This window comes from Vipera berus (genome assembly GCF_964194415.1).
Source record: "Vipera berus genome assembly, chromosome: W".
Taxonomy (NCBI): Eukaryota; Metazoa; Chordata; class Lepidosauria; order Squamata; family Viperidae; genus Vipera; species Vipera berus.
The window spans coordinates 69178542-69196278 of NC_138210.1; the positions used below are offsets into that span (position 1 = coordinate 69178542).

General features: G+C 38.7%; 3 protein-coding genes across 3 annotated transcripts; all 3 read right to left on the reverse strand.

Annotated features, from left to right (window-relative positions):
- Window positions 1-429: 429 nt before the first annotated feature.
- On the reverse strand, window positions 430-1305 carry LOC308676825 (olfactory receptor 6X1-like; the record flags this gene model as incomplete). Its single annotated transcript, XM_081342861.1, has 1 exon — window positions 430-1305. The coding sequence occupies one exon, from the start codon at window positions 1303-1305 to the stop codon at window positions 430-432; it is 876 nt and encodes a 291-aa protein (XP_081198987.1).
- A 5924-nt stretch (window positions 1306-7229) lies between these two features.
- LOC308676826 (olfactory receptor 6X1-like) lies at window positions 7230-8186 on the reverse strand (the record flags this gene model as incomplete). The annotated part of the gene is made up of 1 exon (XM_081342862.1): window positions 7230-8186. The coding sequence occupies one exon, from the start codon at window positions 8184-8186 to the stop codon at window positions 7230-7232; it is 957 nt and encodes a 318-aa protein (XP_081198988.1).
- A 5987-nt stretch (window positions 8187-14173) lies between these two features.
- On the reverse strand, window positions 14174-15130 carry LOC308676827 (olfactory receptor 6X1-like; the record flags this gene model as incomplete). Its single annotated transcript, XM_081342863.1, has 1 exon — window positions 14174-15130. The coding sequence occupies one exon, from the start codon at window positions 15128-15130 to the stop codon at window positions 14174-14176; it is 957 nt and encodes a 318-aa protein (XP_081198989.1).
- Between the last annotated feature and the right edge of the window lie 2607 nt (window positions 15131-17737).

The following is a 17737-nucleotide window of genomic DNA, read 5'->3' on the forward strand; positions in this document are numbered from 1 at the left end:
ACAGCACCATCCTACTATGATTTCTCCTCTAATTCCAATGATCTCCCTCCAGTAAACTTATCTCGGACATCTGAAGGGTACAAATGGGTCCACGGGTTCAAGTTCCTGACAAAGGAAGTGACAGAACAGATCAATATTACTGCCAGTACAGATTCATAAGAAAATTGAGATCTTTTCATCATGCATGAAGGAGATTCAAAAGCTGTCCTTCTATTATACTGTAAACCCTTCTTGGGATTCATCCTTGAATTAAGCAATGGGTGCTAGTTAACTGGAGAAAGTTTCAGTATTGGCTATGGGTGTTGACTTCCTGTTTCTTCCACCTTTATGAGAGGCAAGGTAAAATAATGGTACAATATCTTTGCTGGATAACCCTCCCACTCCTCTTCTGGAAAAAAAATAAGTTTGCTCCTTCAAACAGGTTTATGTTTAGACTTTAGGGAAAGCTAAAGTCTTCTTTCTTAATACTTTACAAACAGCTTCTTTCACTTCATTGTTCCTAATGGTGTAAATGAAAGGATTTAGCATGGGAGCGATTATAGTATATAGCCAAGAAACAGATTTGATTGCCTTGGAGGAGGAATTCTTAAGGTTAGGCCTTAAATAGACAAAAAAGACTGAACCATACAACATGCAGACCACAATCAGATGGGAAGCACAGGTAGAAAAGGCCCTCTGTTGTCTGGTGGTTGAAGGCATTCGGAGAATGGTGCAAATGATAAAGAGGTAAGAAATGAAGGTGAATAGCAAAGAGGACATCACCACAACCACCGTAACTAGGAAGCTCAGGGCTTCAATGAGATGTGTGTCTCCTCCTGCAATTTTCAACACAGGTCCTGCATCACAAAAGTAATGATTGATAATGTTGGAAGTGCAGTAGGGTAGGTTTGTAGTCAAAAATCCCTGATAAAAAATGGAGAAAAAGCCTCCAAACCAGGCTGCCATTGCTAGTTTAAAGCAAACCTCAGAAGTCATGATAGTGGCGTATCTCAAAGGATGGCAGATGGCTAAGTACCTGTCCAAGGATATCAATGTGATGATGAAAAATTCTGTAACGCCAAAGTAGAAGTAAAAGATCAGTTGCGTGATACAGCAGTAAAAACAGATGGAATTCTTTGCAGAGAGATAGTTGACCAGCAGTTTAGGAATGAAAGTTGTGGTGTGTCCAATATCAATACAAGACAGGTTGCTAAGGAAGAAATACATGGGTTTCTGAAGATGATGGTCCACAATTACCATGACAAGGATGAGACTGTTGCCCATCAGACATAGGAGGTAGAGCAGAAAGAAACAAGCAAATATCATATTTTCCATTCCCCAAACACTTGCCAATCCAACAAGAATGAATTCAGTTACTCTTGTACAGTTGGTCAAATTCATATTTCTCCTCCTGTTACAAAAAGAGAAGATATGGAATCCTCACTGAATCAAGATTTATCTCATTTCTAAAGACATTTTTTTATGCAGACTACTGGGATTGCAACACAGGGAACCTAAGTCTGGATTTTCTCATCATGTCAGTGAAAGTTGTACGTAGCTATGGTAGTGAAATAAGGCATTTCCATATCAACATTTAAATCTCTGTTACAATTTCTAATGGAATACTACAACACATGAGTCCAAAAACCAAAGAAAAGCATTTACAACTTATTGTGATGTCTGAATTGTGCCACTGTTTGAAAATCAGAGCACGTTTGGGGATTCTTAAAAGCACCATGACATTTTTGGAAATGGTTGTCTAGAGGTGAAATATTCCAGTAAAAATTAAAAGTTTATTCTCTGCAACATTTTACTTTTCATTAATTGTTTGGAGATGTGAGTAAATAAATAATTAGAGAAACATAAATCCTGAGATATTTTTCTTGGTGTGGGCATGTGGGAATGGATGTGTCTACATGTTAGGAAGTCACGGTAACATCTGCAGTGAAATTCTCCCCACCCTTACCTTAAGATTTGTTCTTCCTTTTTTATCTGCCTTGTCTTCTCCAAATGCTTTTGATTCTATCTCTCTATCCATTCACCAAGAAAGTGTTTTGAAGAATCATACAAAATGTTACAGTATATGTTGAGCAGAGATGATAGACATCTTTCAGAAATATTTTCCTTAACATTTAAAGAACATATAACATCTTAGAAAGTTTATTTACATCTTCTCTAAGAGACGTGGGAGACACTCTCTAAGGATATTTGTCTTTAATTTCCCATGAGCATCCATGCACTGTAGGTAAAATATACTGAAGACTGATATTATTGGACCAAAACTTAAGTGCCATGTCAAAAAAGAAGGCCTTCTTGAAGCAATCCGAAAAGAACTAAACTCTGTGATTTTTGCATAGTTCATCTAATTCATATTTTTCTTCAAGGGCAAAAAGAAAAATAATAATAAAACCTTTCTTGATGTAGGGCTTAAATTTCTACAAATGTTTGTGAGAACATTTCTAAAATAATAACAGAATAATAACAACAGAATAACAGTGTTGGAAGTGACCTTGGATTTCATCTAGTCCAATTCCCTGCTCAGGCTGGAAACCCTATACCATTTCAAACAAATGGCTGTCCAGTCTCTTCTTAAAAACCTCCAGTGTTGGAGCATTCACAGCTTCTGGAGGCAGGTTGTTCCACTGATTAATTATTCTGTCAGGAAATTTCTCCTTAGTTCTAGGTTGTTTCCCTCCTTGATTAGTTTCCATCCATTGCTTCTTGTCCTGCCTTTGGGCACTTTGGAGAATAGCTTGACTCCCTCTTCTTTTTGGCAGCCCCTGAGATATTGGAACACTATTATCATGTCACCCCTAGTCCTTCTTTTCATTAAACTAGACATACCCAATTCCAGCAACCGTTCCTTATATGTTTTAGCCTCCAGTCCCCTAATCATCTTTGTTGCTCTTCTCTGTACTCTTTCTAGAGATATTTATATCTCAATTCCCATAAATTTCCATAGACAGTGCTCAGAACAGATAATTCTGAACCAGCATGAATGATGTCTGCTTTTGTTTAGATTAAATTCCAAGACTCCCAGAAATGAAGTCTTAAATTATCTCAGAGGTTGCCACAAAGATTGCTGCATTGCTCCATTTTCTATAGAAGTTTCAGAAGTACATTTTTGCTGCTGTGACAAATATTGCTTCTCAGCTTGCCAACAACCTGGGGGGGGGAGGGAAGAGATTTGGAATGAGACTGTGAGACTCAAGGACATTACACCAGGTATCTGGCCAGACCTAGATATGTTTTCTCATAACAATATTTTTCCACCTCATTGGGCCACGTGATCTAACCCAGAGGGAAGAGGGAAAATTGCATGCTTTTACTACATGGGTTTGGGAGAGATCTTGCTGAAGTGATGTACTCAATATAGTTTTACATTAAGAGATTGGAATGTCTTGAAGGTGTTTGCTTGATTGGGTCGATCAGTCAGAATGTTGATATATCATTTATAGAGATATTGGTCTTTCAGTTTCCATAAGAATACATAGACTATATTCAGAATAGATGGTTTAGAATCAGCACAATTCATATCTGATTTTATTTAGACCTAATTCCAAGGGCCAGCCCCAGAATTAAAGTCTTCTATACATTATTAAGTCTTTGATTGCTCAGTTAAAAAGGGAAGAAACAGATTGGAGACAATGTCAAACAATGATTTTCTTCCCATGTTCCCTTTCCCCCCTTCAATTTTCCTGAAATTTGAGCCGAAATCATTAACCATAGTTAGAACTCATAGATTTGACATCCCCTTCAGGTTGGGGAAGGCAAGATAATTTAGGCAATCAGAAATTTTACACTTTAGTGTTTTAGTGCTTTTCTAATTTTAAGATGGGTGGACTTCAACTCCTAGAATTCTATATATCTGGTCTTAATAAGGAGGATGCCAAAATGATGTCCCATGCATTGGGATGTTATTGTCCAATGATGTGTAGTACACAGTTTTGTCATATCTTCTGTGACATTATTATGTATTCAGTGTTGTGCCCAACCCCCACCTCCTCTTGATTCATCTGCACTGAAGATGGTGGCCTCCTTATGGGTAAGATGTATTTATTTGGGAACTAGAGAGATTCATTATATCTTTGGGATACCTAAGTTGAGATTCCTGCACCAATGTGGAGGCAACAGGTTGAATGAAGTTGACCTAAATATCCTCTTCCAACTCTGGATTTCATGATGATATTATTCTATTTTGAAGTAGAATGTTGCTTAAGAATGAAAGCCACTAAATGTGGGATCTAGAATGGAAACAGTAAATCAGTTCAGATTAAACCATGGTATAAAAAGGTAAAGGTAAAGGTTCCCCCGCACACGCGTGCTAGTCGTTTCCGACTCTAGGGGCCGGTGCTCATCTCCGTTTCAAAGCCGAAGAGCCAGCGCTTGTCCGAGGACGTCTCCGTGGTCATGTGGCCAGCATGACTAGACGCCAAAGGCGCAGGGAACGCTGTTACTTTCCCACCGTAGTGGTCCCTATTTTTCTACTTGCATTTTGATGTGCTTTCGAACTGCTAGGTTGGCAGAAGCTGGGATGAGTAACAGGCGCTCACTCTGTTACGCGGCACTCGGGATTCGACCCGCCAAACTGCCGACCTTCTGATCGACAAGCTCAGCGTCCTAACCCACTGAGCCACCGCGTCCCTCAACCATGGTATACATAGGCGTAAAAACATTATCCCATACAAGGTTCCTTTTTAGCCACCAAGGTTCACAATATAAATATAAATCTCTTTTTCATGACTCTTTTTATGTCCTCCATGCCTTTTCATTTTCTCAGCTGAATTTATTCTCTTCATAGACAGTTCATTTATTTGTAACATTTGGAAAGATCTACAGATATGGTCCCAAAGGTGCTTTTTCAAGAGGCAACTAGACTTTTTTGTTTTTCTTTGAAGATGTTTTGCTTCTCATCCAAGAAGCTTCTTCAGCTCTGACTGGATGGTGGGGGAATAGAAGGATTTATATTCCTTGCAGATAGCTGGTCATTTGCATTGTTTTTAGAGAGTCATTGAGGCCACTTGGAGTTTTATCTGTGTCCTCAGAGTCACCTGAGTGGTGCAAATGGGTGTGGAGCCTTCTTGGCTGCAGGAGATTTTCTCCATAGACTTTTAGCTATGCACTTGGGGATGAACACCTTTCGAATGGCGCGGGAGTATGAACTGGATTTCCAGAAAACATTGCAGACTACAGGAACCATTTGTGCTTTAGTTTGAGATGCAGACAACACGGACTCATCCCCAACAGCCTGTGCCTATCTTCAACAGTGAAGGGACCCAGGGCAGAAAACAAGAAAGTCCAGTTGCCTCCTGAAAAAGCACCTTTGGAACAACCATGACCTGGATGACTGGGGATCTCCATAGACATCTACAGATACGGTGTCCAATTTATAAATGGCACAACTCAATGGGAAGAAGAACAAGAATGTCAATCATGTTTTTCTTCATGTCGGCCTGGATATCCCTTCACCACAGGAAGTGGTCTCTGTTAGGGATGGAACCCTTCAAGGACTAAACTGTGCCTCTCCATTGCTAGCCCAGCACTTCGACAAATGTACCACATTTGTGCCACAAATGTATCTAACTACTTTTTGCATACAGCACATGGAAGAATATAAATAAATAAATAAAGGCTTAGAAAACAGATTTTATTGAAAACACATAATGACATAAAGTCAATGCATTATGACAATGAGCCAACTGCTCTGAAATCACCCACCTCACAATCTTCATCACTGATAACCTAGAAGTGGGGAAGAAACTAATTTAGCTTCTACAGTATGTCTCTCATTACCCATATTAAAAGCAAGGAATATTCAATAGGAATTTTATTAAAAAATGTATTATCTAAATATACAATATAAATATGCATTGATTTAGATATTTTTTTTCAATGAAATGGTAGGTTAGGCAAATGCCCAGAGATTACAATTGGGGAAAGCTTTAATTCATAATTTGAAAAATGATTCTATAATCCAGAAAAGAGGGTTTGAAATATACATCAAAGGAGGGAATAAGGTAAACCAAAATGGGTGGAAAAATCCCCATCACCGTAAACAGCAAAGAAGAATTTGCTCACATGAAAAGAGGAAATTTTTTTTAACTTGTGGAGAGGACGCCAAGTTGAGGAATCTAAAGATGAGAAGAAGAAAAAGACACCATCAGATCTGAGTATTTATGAACAAAGAAAGGTGCAGATGGAAGCTTTTTAACGGAGGTATACAGTCCTGTCCCTCCAATTCCAATGAGAAATGTGGTTGATCCTCTGGTATTTGCTAAAATAATCCACCCATTTTTACCCCAAAAAGCTCAATTTCTTTCTGGAACCTTCTCATAAAAAGAAAAAGATCATGCTTCTCTGCTACTATGCATGATGAAGACCATTAAACAGCTTTTATTCATAGGTCCATTTTTATACTATTCTTTTGGTGTTGAAATCTGAATCACTATCTAAAGTGTATTGCTAATTCAGCTCATTCCTTGCATGTTTTCAGTAAAAGAAGTCCTACTCTTGTACATTAAGGTTTCTTCTTTTGAGTCCAGAAAACATCTTTCAATCAAATATAAGAAAGAATAGAATAGGATGTCATTTCTTCTTCAAAACAGTCATGATGCCACCCTTCCCCAAAGTAATACAGATACTCAATGAATATTATAGTCCATGCAGTGGAGTAAGAAAGAGGTATTTCTAACATCAAGAATGAACTATATTCAAAAGCTATGATTCCAGATAGGTTATTCAACTCCCATCAACTTCATGCTGGCTGAGGAATTCTGGGAGTTGAGGTCCACAAGTTCTTAAAGTTGCCTAGGCAGTACAATACCTTGGAAGCTTCCCAACAATCCTTTTGTGATGGGATCAAAATTGCACATTAAGATAAGAAAATTTTCCATTTGCAACTCACCATATTACATTTTTATCAAGGCAGGTTTGTTACAGAATATCTGCATAATAGCTTTGAAGATGATTCTGAAGTCTCCAACAATTTTAAGAATTGTGGAATTCAACTCCCATCAACTTCATGTTGGCTGAGGAATTCTGGGAATTGAGGACTACAAGACTTAAAGTTGCCAAGGCAGTACAAGACCACAGAAGTTTCCCAAGATTTGTTTTGTCATGGGATCAAAATTGCATTGCTTTCTCCATCTTTATTAAGGTAGATTAGTTGCAGAATATCTGCACAATAGCTTTGAACCCTGTTGCTTTCAATAGGACAGCACAGTCATTTTGCATCACTTCTCAACAAAAGCTTATGCCATGAGATTTGGGACCCCTACAGTCTTTCTTTCCAAAAGTTTCCTTACTGCATCCTTGACTTCATTGTTCCTAATGGTGTAAATGAAAGGATTTAGTGCCGGGGCAACCATGGTGTACAATATGGATACAGATTTCATCATACTAAAAGAAGAGTTCTTGACATTAGGTCTTAAATAGACAAAAAAAACTGACCCGTACAAAATGCAGACTACAACAAGGTGGGAAGCACAGGTAGAGAAAGCTCTCTGCTGTCTGGTGGTTGAAGGCATTCGGAGAATGGTAAAAATGATGAAGAGGTAAGAAATAAGGGTGAAAAGCAAAGAGGACATAATCACAACCACCGTCAGTAGGAAGCCCAGGGCTTCGATCACATGTGTATCTCCTCCAGAAATCTTCAACAAAGGTCCTTCATCACAATAGAAATGATCGATAACATTGGAAGCACAGTAGGGTAGGCTTGCAGTCAATACACCCTGATACAGAATAGAGAAAAAGCCTCCAAACCATGCTGTTATTGCTAGCTTAAGGCAAACCCCAGAAGTCATAATAGTGGAGTATCTCAAAGGATGGCAAATGGCTATGTATCTGTCCAAGGATATCAACGTGATGATGAAAAATTCTGTAACGCCGAAGAAGAAGTAAAAGATCAGTTGCGTGATACAGCAGTAGAAACAGATGGAATTATTTGCAGACAGATAGTTGACCAGCAGTTTAGGAATAAAAGCAGTGGTGTGTCCAATATCAATACAAGACAGGTTGCTAAGGAAGAAATACATGGGTTTTTGGAGATGCTGGTCCAAAATTACCATCACAATGATGAGTCCGTTGCCCATCAGACACAGGAGGTAGAGCAGAAAGACACAAGTAAATATCATATTTTCCATTCCCCAAACACTTGGCAATCCAACAAGAATGAATTCAGTTACTCTTGTACAGTTGGTCAAATTCATACTCCCGCTACAAAAAGAGGGGGGGAAATGAAATCTTCCTTGAATCAAGACTTATTTACTTATATGTCAAAATTTAGCTCTATTCCTAACCATATTTTTCATAGACTGCTATTGTAAAGGCAGCACAGGGAGCACAAGTCTGGATTTTCACCTCATGCTAACCAAAGTTGTACGTGGTCTTATTTAACTATGGTAATTAAATGAAGGATTTGAATATAAACATTCGAAAATCAGTTATGATTTCTAAAACCCCATCACTGTATCCCACAATACTTGAGACCACAACCAAAGGCTTGTGGGAAGTCAGTCCCCCCAGAAGGAAACATTTAAAAGGGAGAATATTATGTTTTCTCAAATAATCGTAAAAGAGCATGCCCAGTTTTCTTAATAGCCACAGGTCTCCCTCCCCAAAGCAGAAACCAGCTCTGTACAAATGCAGGTGTAAATAATGCAGGAAGATTGGAGGCCCCCAGCTAGAAGTTTAGGAAGACAAAGACACCTAAAATCTACATACCCCACCCAAACTCTAAGACAGGACATAATAGGATTGACCCACAGATGCCAAAGAGCACACTTAGACTCGGGTCAAAGTTCATGCCACAGGAACAACTCCAAACAAAAGACTCCAAAGGGTATAAAAACCCACTCCCTACATGTGCTCACTCTCTTTTTTCTTCCAGAGCCATCCTTCTGCCTGGCTCTCCTCTTCAATAAACTACAACTTTCTTTCTAAAGCAGTCGCCATGTTGTTTATTCCCAGCTTGGACTGAACCACGATGAAGACTTTTCCTTCAACAGGACCATTATTAGACTTATTGTGATGTCTGAAATTTGCCACTTTTGGAAAGTCAGAGGTCATTGGTGGATTCTTAAACATTTTTGGAAGTGTTAGTCTAGTTATGAAGTATTCCAGTGTAAATTAAAACTTAACTCTCTGCAGCGTTTTGTTCTTTTCATAGATTTCATAGATATAAATTTAATAATAATAATAATAATAATAATAATAATAATAATAATAATAATAATAATCATTTGCCTGTATCCCTATGAACGAACATTAATAAGATAATTTAGATAATAGAGGTATGAGTAAATGAAGAGTTGTTGAAATATCAAAGTCTATGGAATACTTTGCCTTCAGAAGTTGTGGTGCTCCATCATTAGATGCTTTCAGAAACAGACTGGACAATCATTTGTCTGAAATGGTATAGAGTCTCCTGCTTGAACAGGGGGGTGGATTAGAGGACCTCCAAGGTCCCTTCCAACTCTTTTATTCTACGTTCTATCTTCTAGATATTTCTTTCTATATGGGAGGTAATACATGTATATGCTAGGAAACTCATAGTTACTTCTGCAGTGAACCTCTGTTCCATTTTCTCATTCTGTAACAGGTGGACCTAAAGATCTCTATACCTTTACCTTGAGTTGTTCTTCCTTCATTACCTGCTTTGTCTTCTCCAAATGCCTTTCACTCCATTTCTCTATCCGTTCATCAAGACAGTTTTTTGAAGTATTGCATTGTACTGTATGTTGGGCAAAGGTGGTAGACCTCTTGAAAAATATTTTCCTTAACACTTGAAGAAAATACAGTAGTTTGCATCATAGAAACGTTATTTACTTTTTTCTCTATAAAATCCTGGTCTTTAAGGATACTTGTCTTTAATTTCCCATGAGTATCCAGGCACTGCATCTAGCATATACTCAAGGCTGACATCCTTTGGATCAAACCTCTGGTGCCTTCCAAAGAAGCAGGTCCTTTGGAGGTCCCTCAGAAGCAACCCAATAAAGACAAACTGTGTAACTCTTTCATACTTCATCTAATTCCCATGCCACTTCAACAGCCAAAAAGGGATGCTTAAAACTTTAACGGTTGCAGCACTTACTTTTCTACAGAAGTTTGAGATATCATCCCTGGAGATATTTCTCAGTTCCCAAGAGTACTCATAGACTCTGCTCAGAAGAGTTGATTGTGAATCAGCGTGAATGATGCCTGCTTTTATTCAGACCAAATTTCAAGATTCCCAGAAATTGAGACATCTATATAGCATTAAGTGTTCAAATAATCTTTGAATGCTCAATAAAAAAGGGGGGGAAGAGATGATGTCTAAAATTGTTTTTCTTCCCGTTTCCAGGGAATTAGGCTGAAGTCATTAACCATACTATCCCCAGGCCTCACAGATTTGACATCCCCTTCAGATTGGGTGAGGTGTGGGGATAATTTAGGGAACCAGAACTTTTATACTTTAGTAAAGTGTTTTTCAAACTTGGCAATTTTAAGATGGGTGGGCTTCAACTCCCAGAATTCCGCATATCTGATCTTCATTATGAGGACATTGGGATGTTACCAGCTAATGTGCATTGGGATTACCATCTAATGATGTGTAGTACATAATTTTGTCATATGTTCTATGAGATCATGTTTCCTTCAGTGTGGTGTCCAACCCCCATCTCCATTTGATTCATCTTCATTACAAATGGCGGTCTCCTCAAGACTGCTTGTATTTTATGTGGAAACTAGAGAGTTTAAATATCTCTTTGCATTCTTGCACCAGAATGGAGGCAGGAGGTAGAATGCAGGGACTTAAATGTCCCCTTTCAACTTTGGCATTTTATGACGCGGTGGCTCAGTGGGTTAGGACGCTGAGCTTGTCGATCAGAAGGTCGGCAGTTTGGCGGGTCGAATCCCCAGTGCCGCGTAGCAGAGTGAGCGCCTGTTACTTGTCCCAGCTTCTGCCAACCTAGCAGTTCGAAAGCACGTAAAAAATGCAAGTAGAAAAATAGGGACCACTACGGTGGGAAGGTAACAGCGTTCCGTGCGCCTTTGGCGTCTAGTCATGCCGGCCACATGACCACGGAGACGTCCTCGGACAAGCGCTGGCTCTTCGGCTTTGAAACGGAGATGAGCACCGGCCCCTAGAGTCGGAAACGACTAGCATGCATGTGCGGGGGAACCTTTACCTTTTAATTCTATATTATATGTTACATAAGAGTAGAAGTCACAAAATTTGGGATCTAGAAAGGACACAGTAAATCAGTTCAGATGGTCAATAAGATGGTAAGATACACAGATGTGAAAATGTTACTCCAAAGAAGGATCCTTTGTAGGGGTCAAGGTTCACAGTTTGATTCTTGTCTATGACACTTTTTTCTGTTTTCCATTCATTACATTTTCATGGTTCCATTTTTTTCTCCTCATAGAGGAGAAAAATCACGCATTTGTGATATGTGGAAAGCTCTGCAGATGTGCTGTCCTATGTGTAAATGATACTGCTCAAGGAACAGAAGGACATGGATGTCAAAGGTGATTTTTCTTCTTGGGCCTCCAATATTTTCCCACATTAGACATGGATATGATTGACCAAGGTCACCCATGAGCTTTGTGGATTAAGGGGAACTTAAAGCTGTGCCTCTCCATTCTAGGACCAAGACATCAATCCATTGACCACACTGTTTTACCATGGGAACCTCCGGGTATTGCAGACCAAGGAAAAGGCTTAGAAAACCAACTTTATTGAAAAGGCATCACGATACAATGTCAATTCATTTTGATAAACCTAACATCTCAAAAGGTCTGGAACCACTGACCCTCAATCTTCATCACTGAAGTGGAAAAAGCAAATTTATTTTCTGTATAAGTTTTTACTTATATAATGTTGTATCTTTGAATCAATAAGTAAAATCAAAATTATGTAATCATCTCTCATTACACATACTAAAAGCAACAGACACTTTATAAAAATGTGTATCTATGATATGAATATAGTATATAAATATATATTATTTTAGAGAACTTTTTTTTAAAGAAATGATAGGTTGGGCAAATATACAGATATTACAGTTGGGGAAAGCTTTATTTCCTAATCTGTTTAATCCAGAAAACAGGATTTGAAATATATAGCAAAGGAGGGAATAAAATAAACCAAAATGGGGGGGGAAAGTCCCATCAGTGAATGCAGATCTGATTTTCAAGAAAGAAGGATTTGCTCACATGAAAAGAGAAATTATCTAACCTGTTGGGAGGACATCAGGTTAAGGAAGCTAATTCAGATATAAAGATGAGAAAAGGAACAAGGCACCAGATCTGAGTATTTATGAACATGTGATAGCAAAGAAAGATGCAAGCAAAAGTTTTGTAATGGAGATATACAGTCATGACTCTCCAATTTCAAGGAACTATTCTGACAAACATATTTGAACTTGTGGTATAAACTAAATTAATCCACTCAGTTTTACCCAGAACCTATTTCTTTCTGTAACCCTCCAGAACAACAGAAGATGAAGCTTCTCTGCTACTGTGAGTGATGGAGACAATTGATAGATCATGAGTTCCCTTTTCACATCTGGTCACAGACCTTTTGGTGCTGCAGCTGCCAAAAAAAAACAACAACACAGTCCTAGGCTGCATTAACAGAGGGTTAGAATCAAGATCACACGAAGTGTTAACACCACTTTAAAATAATTGGTAAGACCACACTTGGAATACTGCATCCAGTTTTGGTCACCACAGTGTAAAAAAGATGTTAGAACTCTAGAAAGAATGCAGAGAAGAGCAACAAAGGTGGTTAGGGGACTGGAGATTAAAACATATAAAGAATGTTTGATGATGGTATGAATTTAAGGAGGTTTAATGAAAAGAAGGACCAGGAGTGACATGATAGCAGTACTCCAATATCTAATGGGATACCATAAGGAAGAGGGAGTCGAGCTATTCTCCAAAGCACCTGAAGGCAGGACCAGAAGCCATGGATGGAACTTAATCAAGGAGAGAAGCAACCTAGAACCAAGGAGAAATTTCCTGACATGGAAACAATAAATCAGTGGAATGGCTTGCCTCCAGAAGTTGTGGGTGTTCCACCACTGAAGGCTTTTAAGAAGAGACTGGACAACCATTTGTCTGAAATGGTATAGGCTTTCTGGCCTGAGCAGGGAGGTTGGACTAGAAGACCTCCAATGTCTCTTCCAACTCTGTTATTCTGTTATTCTGAAATCCTGATCAATACCTAAAGGTCAGTGCTATTTAGGCTCATCTCACAAACATTGGAAATAAGAAAAAAGTCCTACTCTCTTATAACAAGATTTTTTTTCCCCCTCTGGGTCTAGTGAACATCTTTCACTAAAATATGTTTTGAAAAGAATAGGCTGTCATTTCTTCATCAAATCCCCAGATTAGGTAATCCAGATACTAAATGAACTTTGTAGACTGTATAGATATATATATATCTTTAATCAAGAATCAACTATATTCAAAAGCTGTGACTCCAAGTTGGTGACTAATGACCATGCGACAAAATTGTTAGTTTTATGCTTTACAATAGTAGATCACAAATGCAAACAATGAAATGTATTGTGCAATATTGCCCACAATGTGCATTTTCTGGTTCCTTAAATGACCTGCATGAAGCAACACCAGGTGATTGACTGGGTAGCTGAATTGGACTTCAGGTTATAAAGCCACTGTCGTACCCCCTTAGAACTTCTGTATACTGTAAAATTACATGGATTGTGTGTACATGTTTACCTCTCTTTTGTTGTGTTCTTATCATACGCTAAGTAATAAATAGATCACAGGAGCTTGCCACCAGTCCTTTTATTCTGTGATCATCACACAGTTGCACATTAAAAAAAGAAAATTGGTAGTCTACTGAAGATACTTTTTCAAGAGGCAACTGGAGTTTTTCTTTGAAGACATTTCACTTCTCACCCAAAAAGCTTCTTCAGTTCTGACTGAAGCTTCCTGGATGAGAAGCAAAACATCTTCAAGGAAAAACAAAGAAAGTCCAGTTGCTTTGGGACAACCATGACTTGGTTGACTGAGACTCTCCGTAGACATAGACATTTGTAACCTACTCTAAACCCACTGTTTTTCTCCATCTTTGTTAAGATAGACTTGTTAAAGAATATCTGCTTTGGAGATGGATTCTGAATCTCTGAAGCTTGATGCTTCTAATAGGATGACATAGTAGTCTTCCATCACTTGTCAACAAAGGCTATGCTGAGAGATCCGAGAGACCTGGAGCCTTTCTTTCCAAAAGTTTCCTTACTGCATCCTTGACTTCATTGTTCCTAATGGTGTAAATGAAAGGATTTAACACCGGGGCGACCATGGTGTACAATATGGAGACAGACTTCAACCTACTGAAGGAAGAGTTCTTGACGGTAGGTCTTAAATAGACAAAAAATACTGACCCGTACAAAATGCAGACTACAATCAGGTGGGAAGCACAGGTAGAAAAGGTCCTCTGGTGTCTGGTGGTTGAAGGCATTCGGAGAATGGTTGAAATGATGAAGAAGTAAGAAATGAGGGTGAAAAGCAAGGAGGACATAATCACAACCACCGTAACTAGAAAACCAAGCACTTCAATGACTTGTATATCTCCTCCTGCAATCTTCAGCACGGGTCCCACATCACAGTAGAAATGGTTGATAAGGTTGGACGTACAGTAGGGTAGCTCTGCTATCATCACTATCTGATATAGAATGGAGAAAAAACCGCCCAACCAGGCACCTATTGCTAGTTTAAGGCAGACCCCAGAAGTCATGATTGTACCATACCTCAGAGGATAGCAGATAGCGAGGTACCTGTCCAAGGATATCAAAGTCATGATAAAAAATTCTGTGACCCCAAAGAGGAAGTAGAAGTACAGTTGTGTTATGCAGCAGTAGAAACAGATGGAATTCTTTGCAGAGACAAAATTGACCAGCAGTTTAGGAATAAAGGCTGTGGTGTGTCCAATGTCAATGCAAGACAGGTTGCTAAGGAAGAAATACATGGGCTTCTGGAGACGGTGGTCTAGAATTACCACCACAATGATGAGCCCATTGCCCATCAGACACAGGAGGTAGAGAAGAAAGATGCCAGCATGCATCAAACCTTCGAGTCCCCAAACTCTTGGCAATCCAACCAGGTTAAACTCTACTACTCTCGTACAGTTGGTCAAATCCATGTTACCTATAACAAAGGAAAACATGAAATCTTCACTGAGTCAGTCTTTAGCTACATTTTTTAAAACACAATTTTCATGAATTACTGTTCCAGTTTTTGCATCTTCTGCAGATGGAAAATATTGACGAATAAAATAAAGACTCTGATGAAAGACGTTGAGAACGTAAAAAAAGAATATAAGTACTTTTGTTTCTACATGGAGACCGCTTGAGGTGGGGAAAAAAAATGAAATATTGATTTTGGGTTTTACTGATTAGACTGATTTGTCGTTACAGAAATGGCTAGTTTATACTATTATGAAAACATAAAATTTGAGGTTTGATGTTAATGCTTTATTCTATTGCAACAGAGGAAGTCAGAAGTCAATGTCTTGTCTTGTCTTTTTCCCTTCTCCCTCTCGCTTTTCTATCCCTTTTCCCTCCCCATTGTATCCAACTATTTGCTTTGTATTTTGTATTTTACTTCGTAATTCCTTAAAATGTATTAAATACTACATTTAAAAAAGGGAAGACATTGAGAACATTAGGAGAACATTTGTAGGTGGAAACTCATCTGGATATGCCAGATAGATGTGCTGCTGAGAGGAAGAAAATAAAGGGGTGAATGGATAAGCATTTATGAATGTAAGACATAAAATCATGATACTCAGCCAATAAGAAATGTGTTGATATGTTGAAGAACAGCAATGAAGAATGCCCCATCAAATAAGATTCATGGTTTGTAGGTATCAACACATTTCATGGTTTGTCACTTCATGCTTTGTTTCCTGTCATATAGCATCACAGTCTGGATTGGAATCTTCACTGCTTCAGACGTGAAGGTGGTGCAGAGAGTGGTGAGGATGGCAGAAAATATCATTGGCAGTTCCCTCCCTTCCATCCAGGATATGGCACAGAAGGATTGTTTGAACAGAGTCCGCAAGATTTTCTGGGACACTACACATCCTCTTCATGACCTGTTTTCCTTGTTATCTTGTGGGAGGAGGCTCCGTGGTATCCGAAGCAGAACATCCAGATTCAGTCACAGCTTTGTTCCATACAGTATTAACCTTGTGAACTCTAAAGCTTCCTCCTTCCGTTTTGTATTCAAGATGGACAGTGGTTAATATTTATGTTACTGATATGTAAGCATGTAGGTCTATTCATATGTTGTATATAGTATGTTTTAAATGTGTGTTGTGTATGTGTACACTTTGAGAGGAAGCAACTAAATTTCATTTTTAATGTGTGCCATTGTGCCCACAGGAAAAAGACAATAAAGGTTATCTAATCTAATCTAATCTAATCTAATCTAATCTAATCTAATCTAATCTAATCTAATCTAATCTAATCTACTCTAATCTAATCTAGGCATCAACACAGTTTGTAAATGTATATTTGGTAAATTCCTTTCTCTTCCTGGATAATCTTGGTTGTTTCCTAAACTACAGAAAGGACACAAGTAATATATTTCCACATGCACACACCCAAGCATTCTTAGGAATAGGAAGTCAAGATCCTCAACAGTGAGAGATTGTTCTCCACTTCAAGCTGAAACAAGAAAAGCAGTAATAGGGACACCTGTTAATTATATTTCAAAATAAAAACAAAATTCTTTTTACAAGTTCTTAGCGGATATTCTGGATCCACAAACAGAATCTTCCAGTTTCAGTAGATTTCAAAGAAACATTCTATCTACTCCAATAAAGAAAAATGCATTACTTAGTATTTTCAAAGTCTTTTCTGCCCATTACCTCATGGACGTAAGTAGTTATGGAGCTTGGGATAACATCTCCAGAGGAATACATCTCTAATTTCCCATGTGAATCCAGACATTGAGTAAAAAGATACTATTTTGAATCGCCATGGTGATGAACCTGGTACAGTTTAAATCAAATTGCTCCAAGATTTGTATTATTACTTCTTGAAAGAGTCTTGCAGGGACAATAAATAATGTTTTCCTCCCATAGAACTTTCCTCTCCTATGAAATTTTCTCTCTTTCCATGGAACTCAAAGGGAGAAAATTATCTACATTAACTCCAGAGCTCACACTGCTGAGGTTATATTTTATTCTTGAGGGGTGGGCATCTACAAAATTAAAAGTGTTTCTGTTCAGTTAATAATTCTTGCCTGGTGCTAACTCTCTACAATTCTCTAAAATATGTTGGACGTCTATAGCTGCAGAAATGTATTTTCAGGTCATCCTCAATTTACAACCCCATTGAGTGTTCACCATGCATCAAATGAACCAAGGTTCATCACCCTCTGATAGGGAGTTTTTGATTTACTCCCTGACAGTTGTTAGCTGCGAAGTCGTGTCCGAGCCATCGCAACCCTATGGACAACGTTCCTCCAGGCTTTCCTGTCCTCTACCATCTTCTGGAGTCCATTTAAGCTCACGCCTACTGCTTCAGTGACTCCATCCAGCCACCTCATTCTCTCTCGTCCCCTTCTTCTCTTGCCCTCAACCTTTCCCAGCATGAGGCTCTTCTCCAGCGAGTCCTTCCTTCTCATTAGGTGGCCAAAGTATTTGAGTTTCAACTTCAGGATCTGGCCTTCTAAAGAGCAGTCAGGGTTGATCTCCTCTAGGACTGACCGGTTTGATCGCCTTGCAGTCCAAGGGACTCGC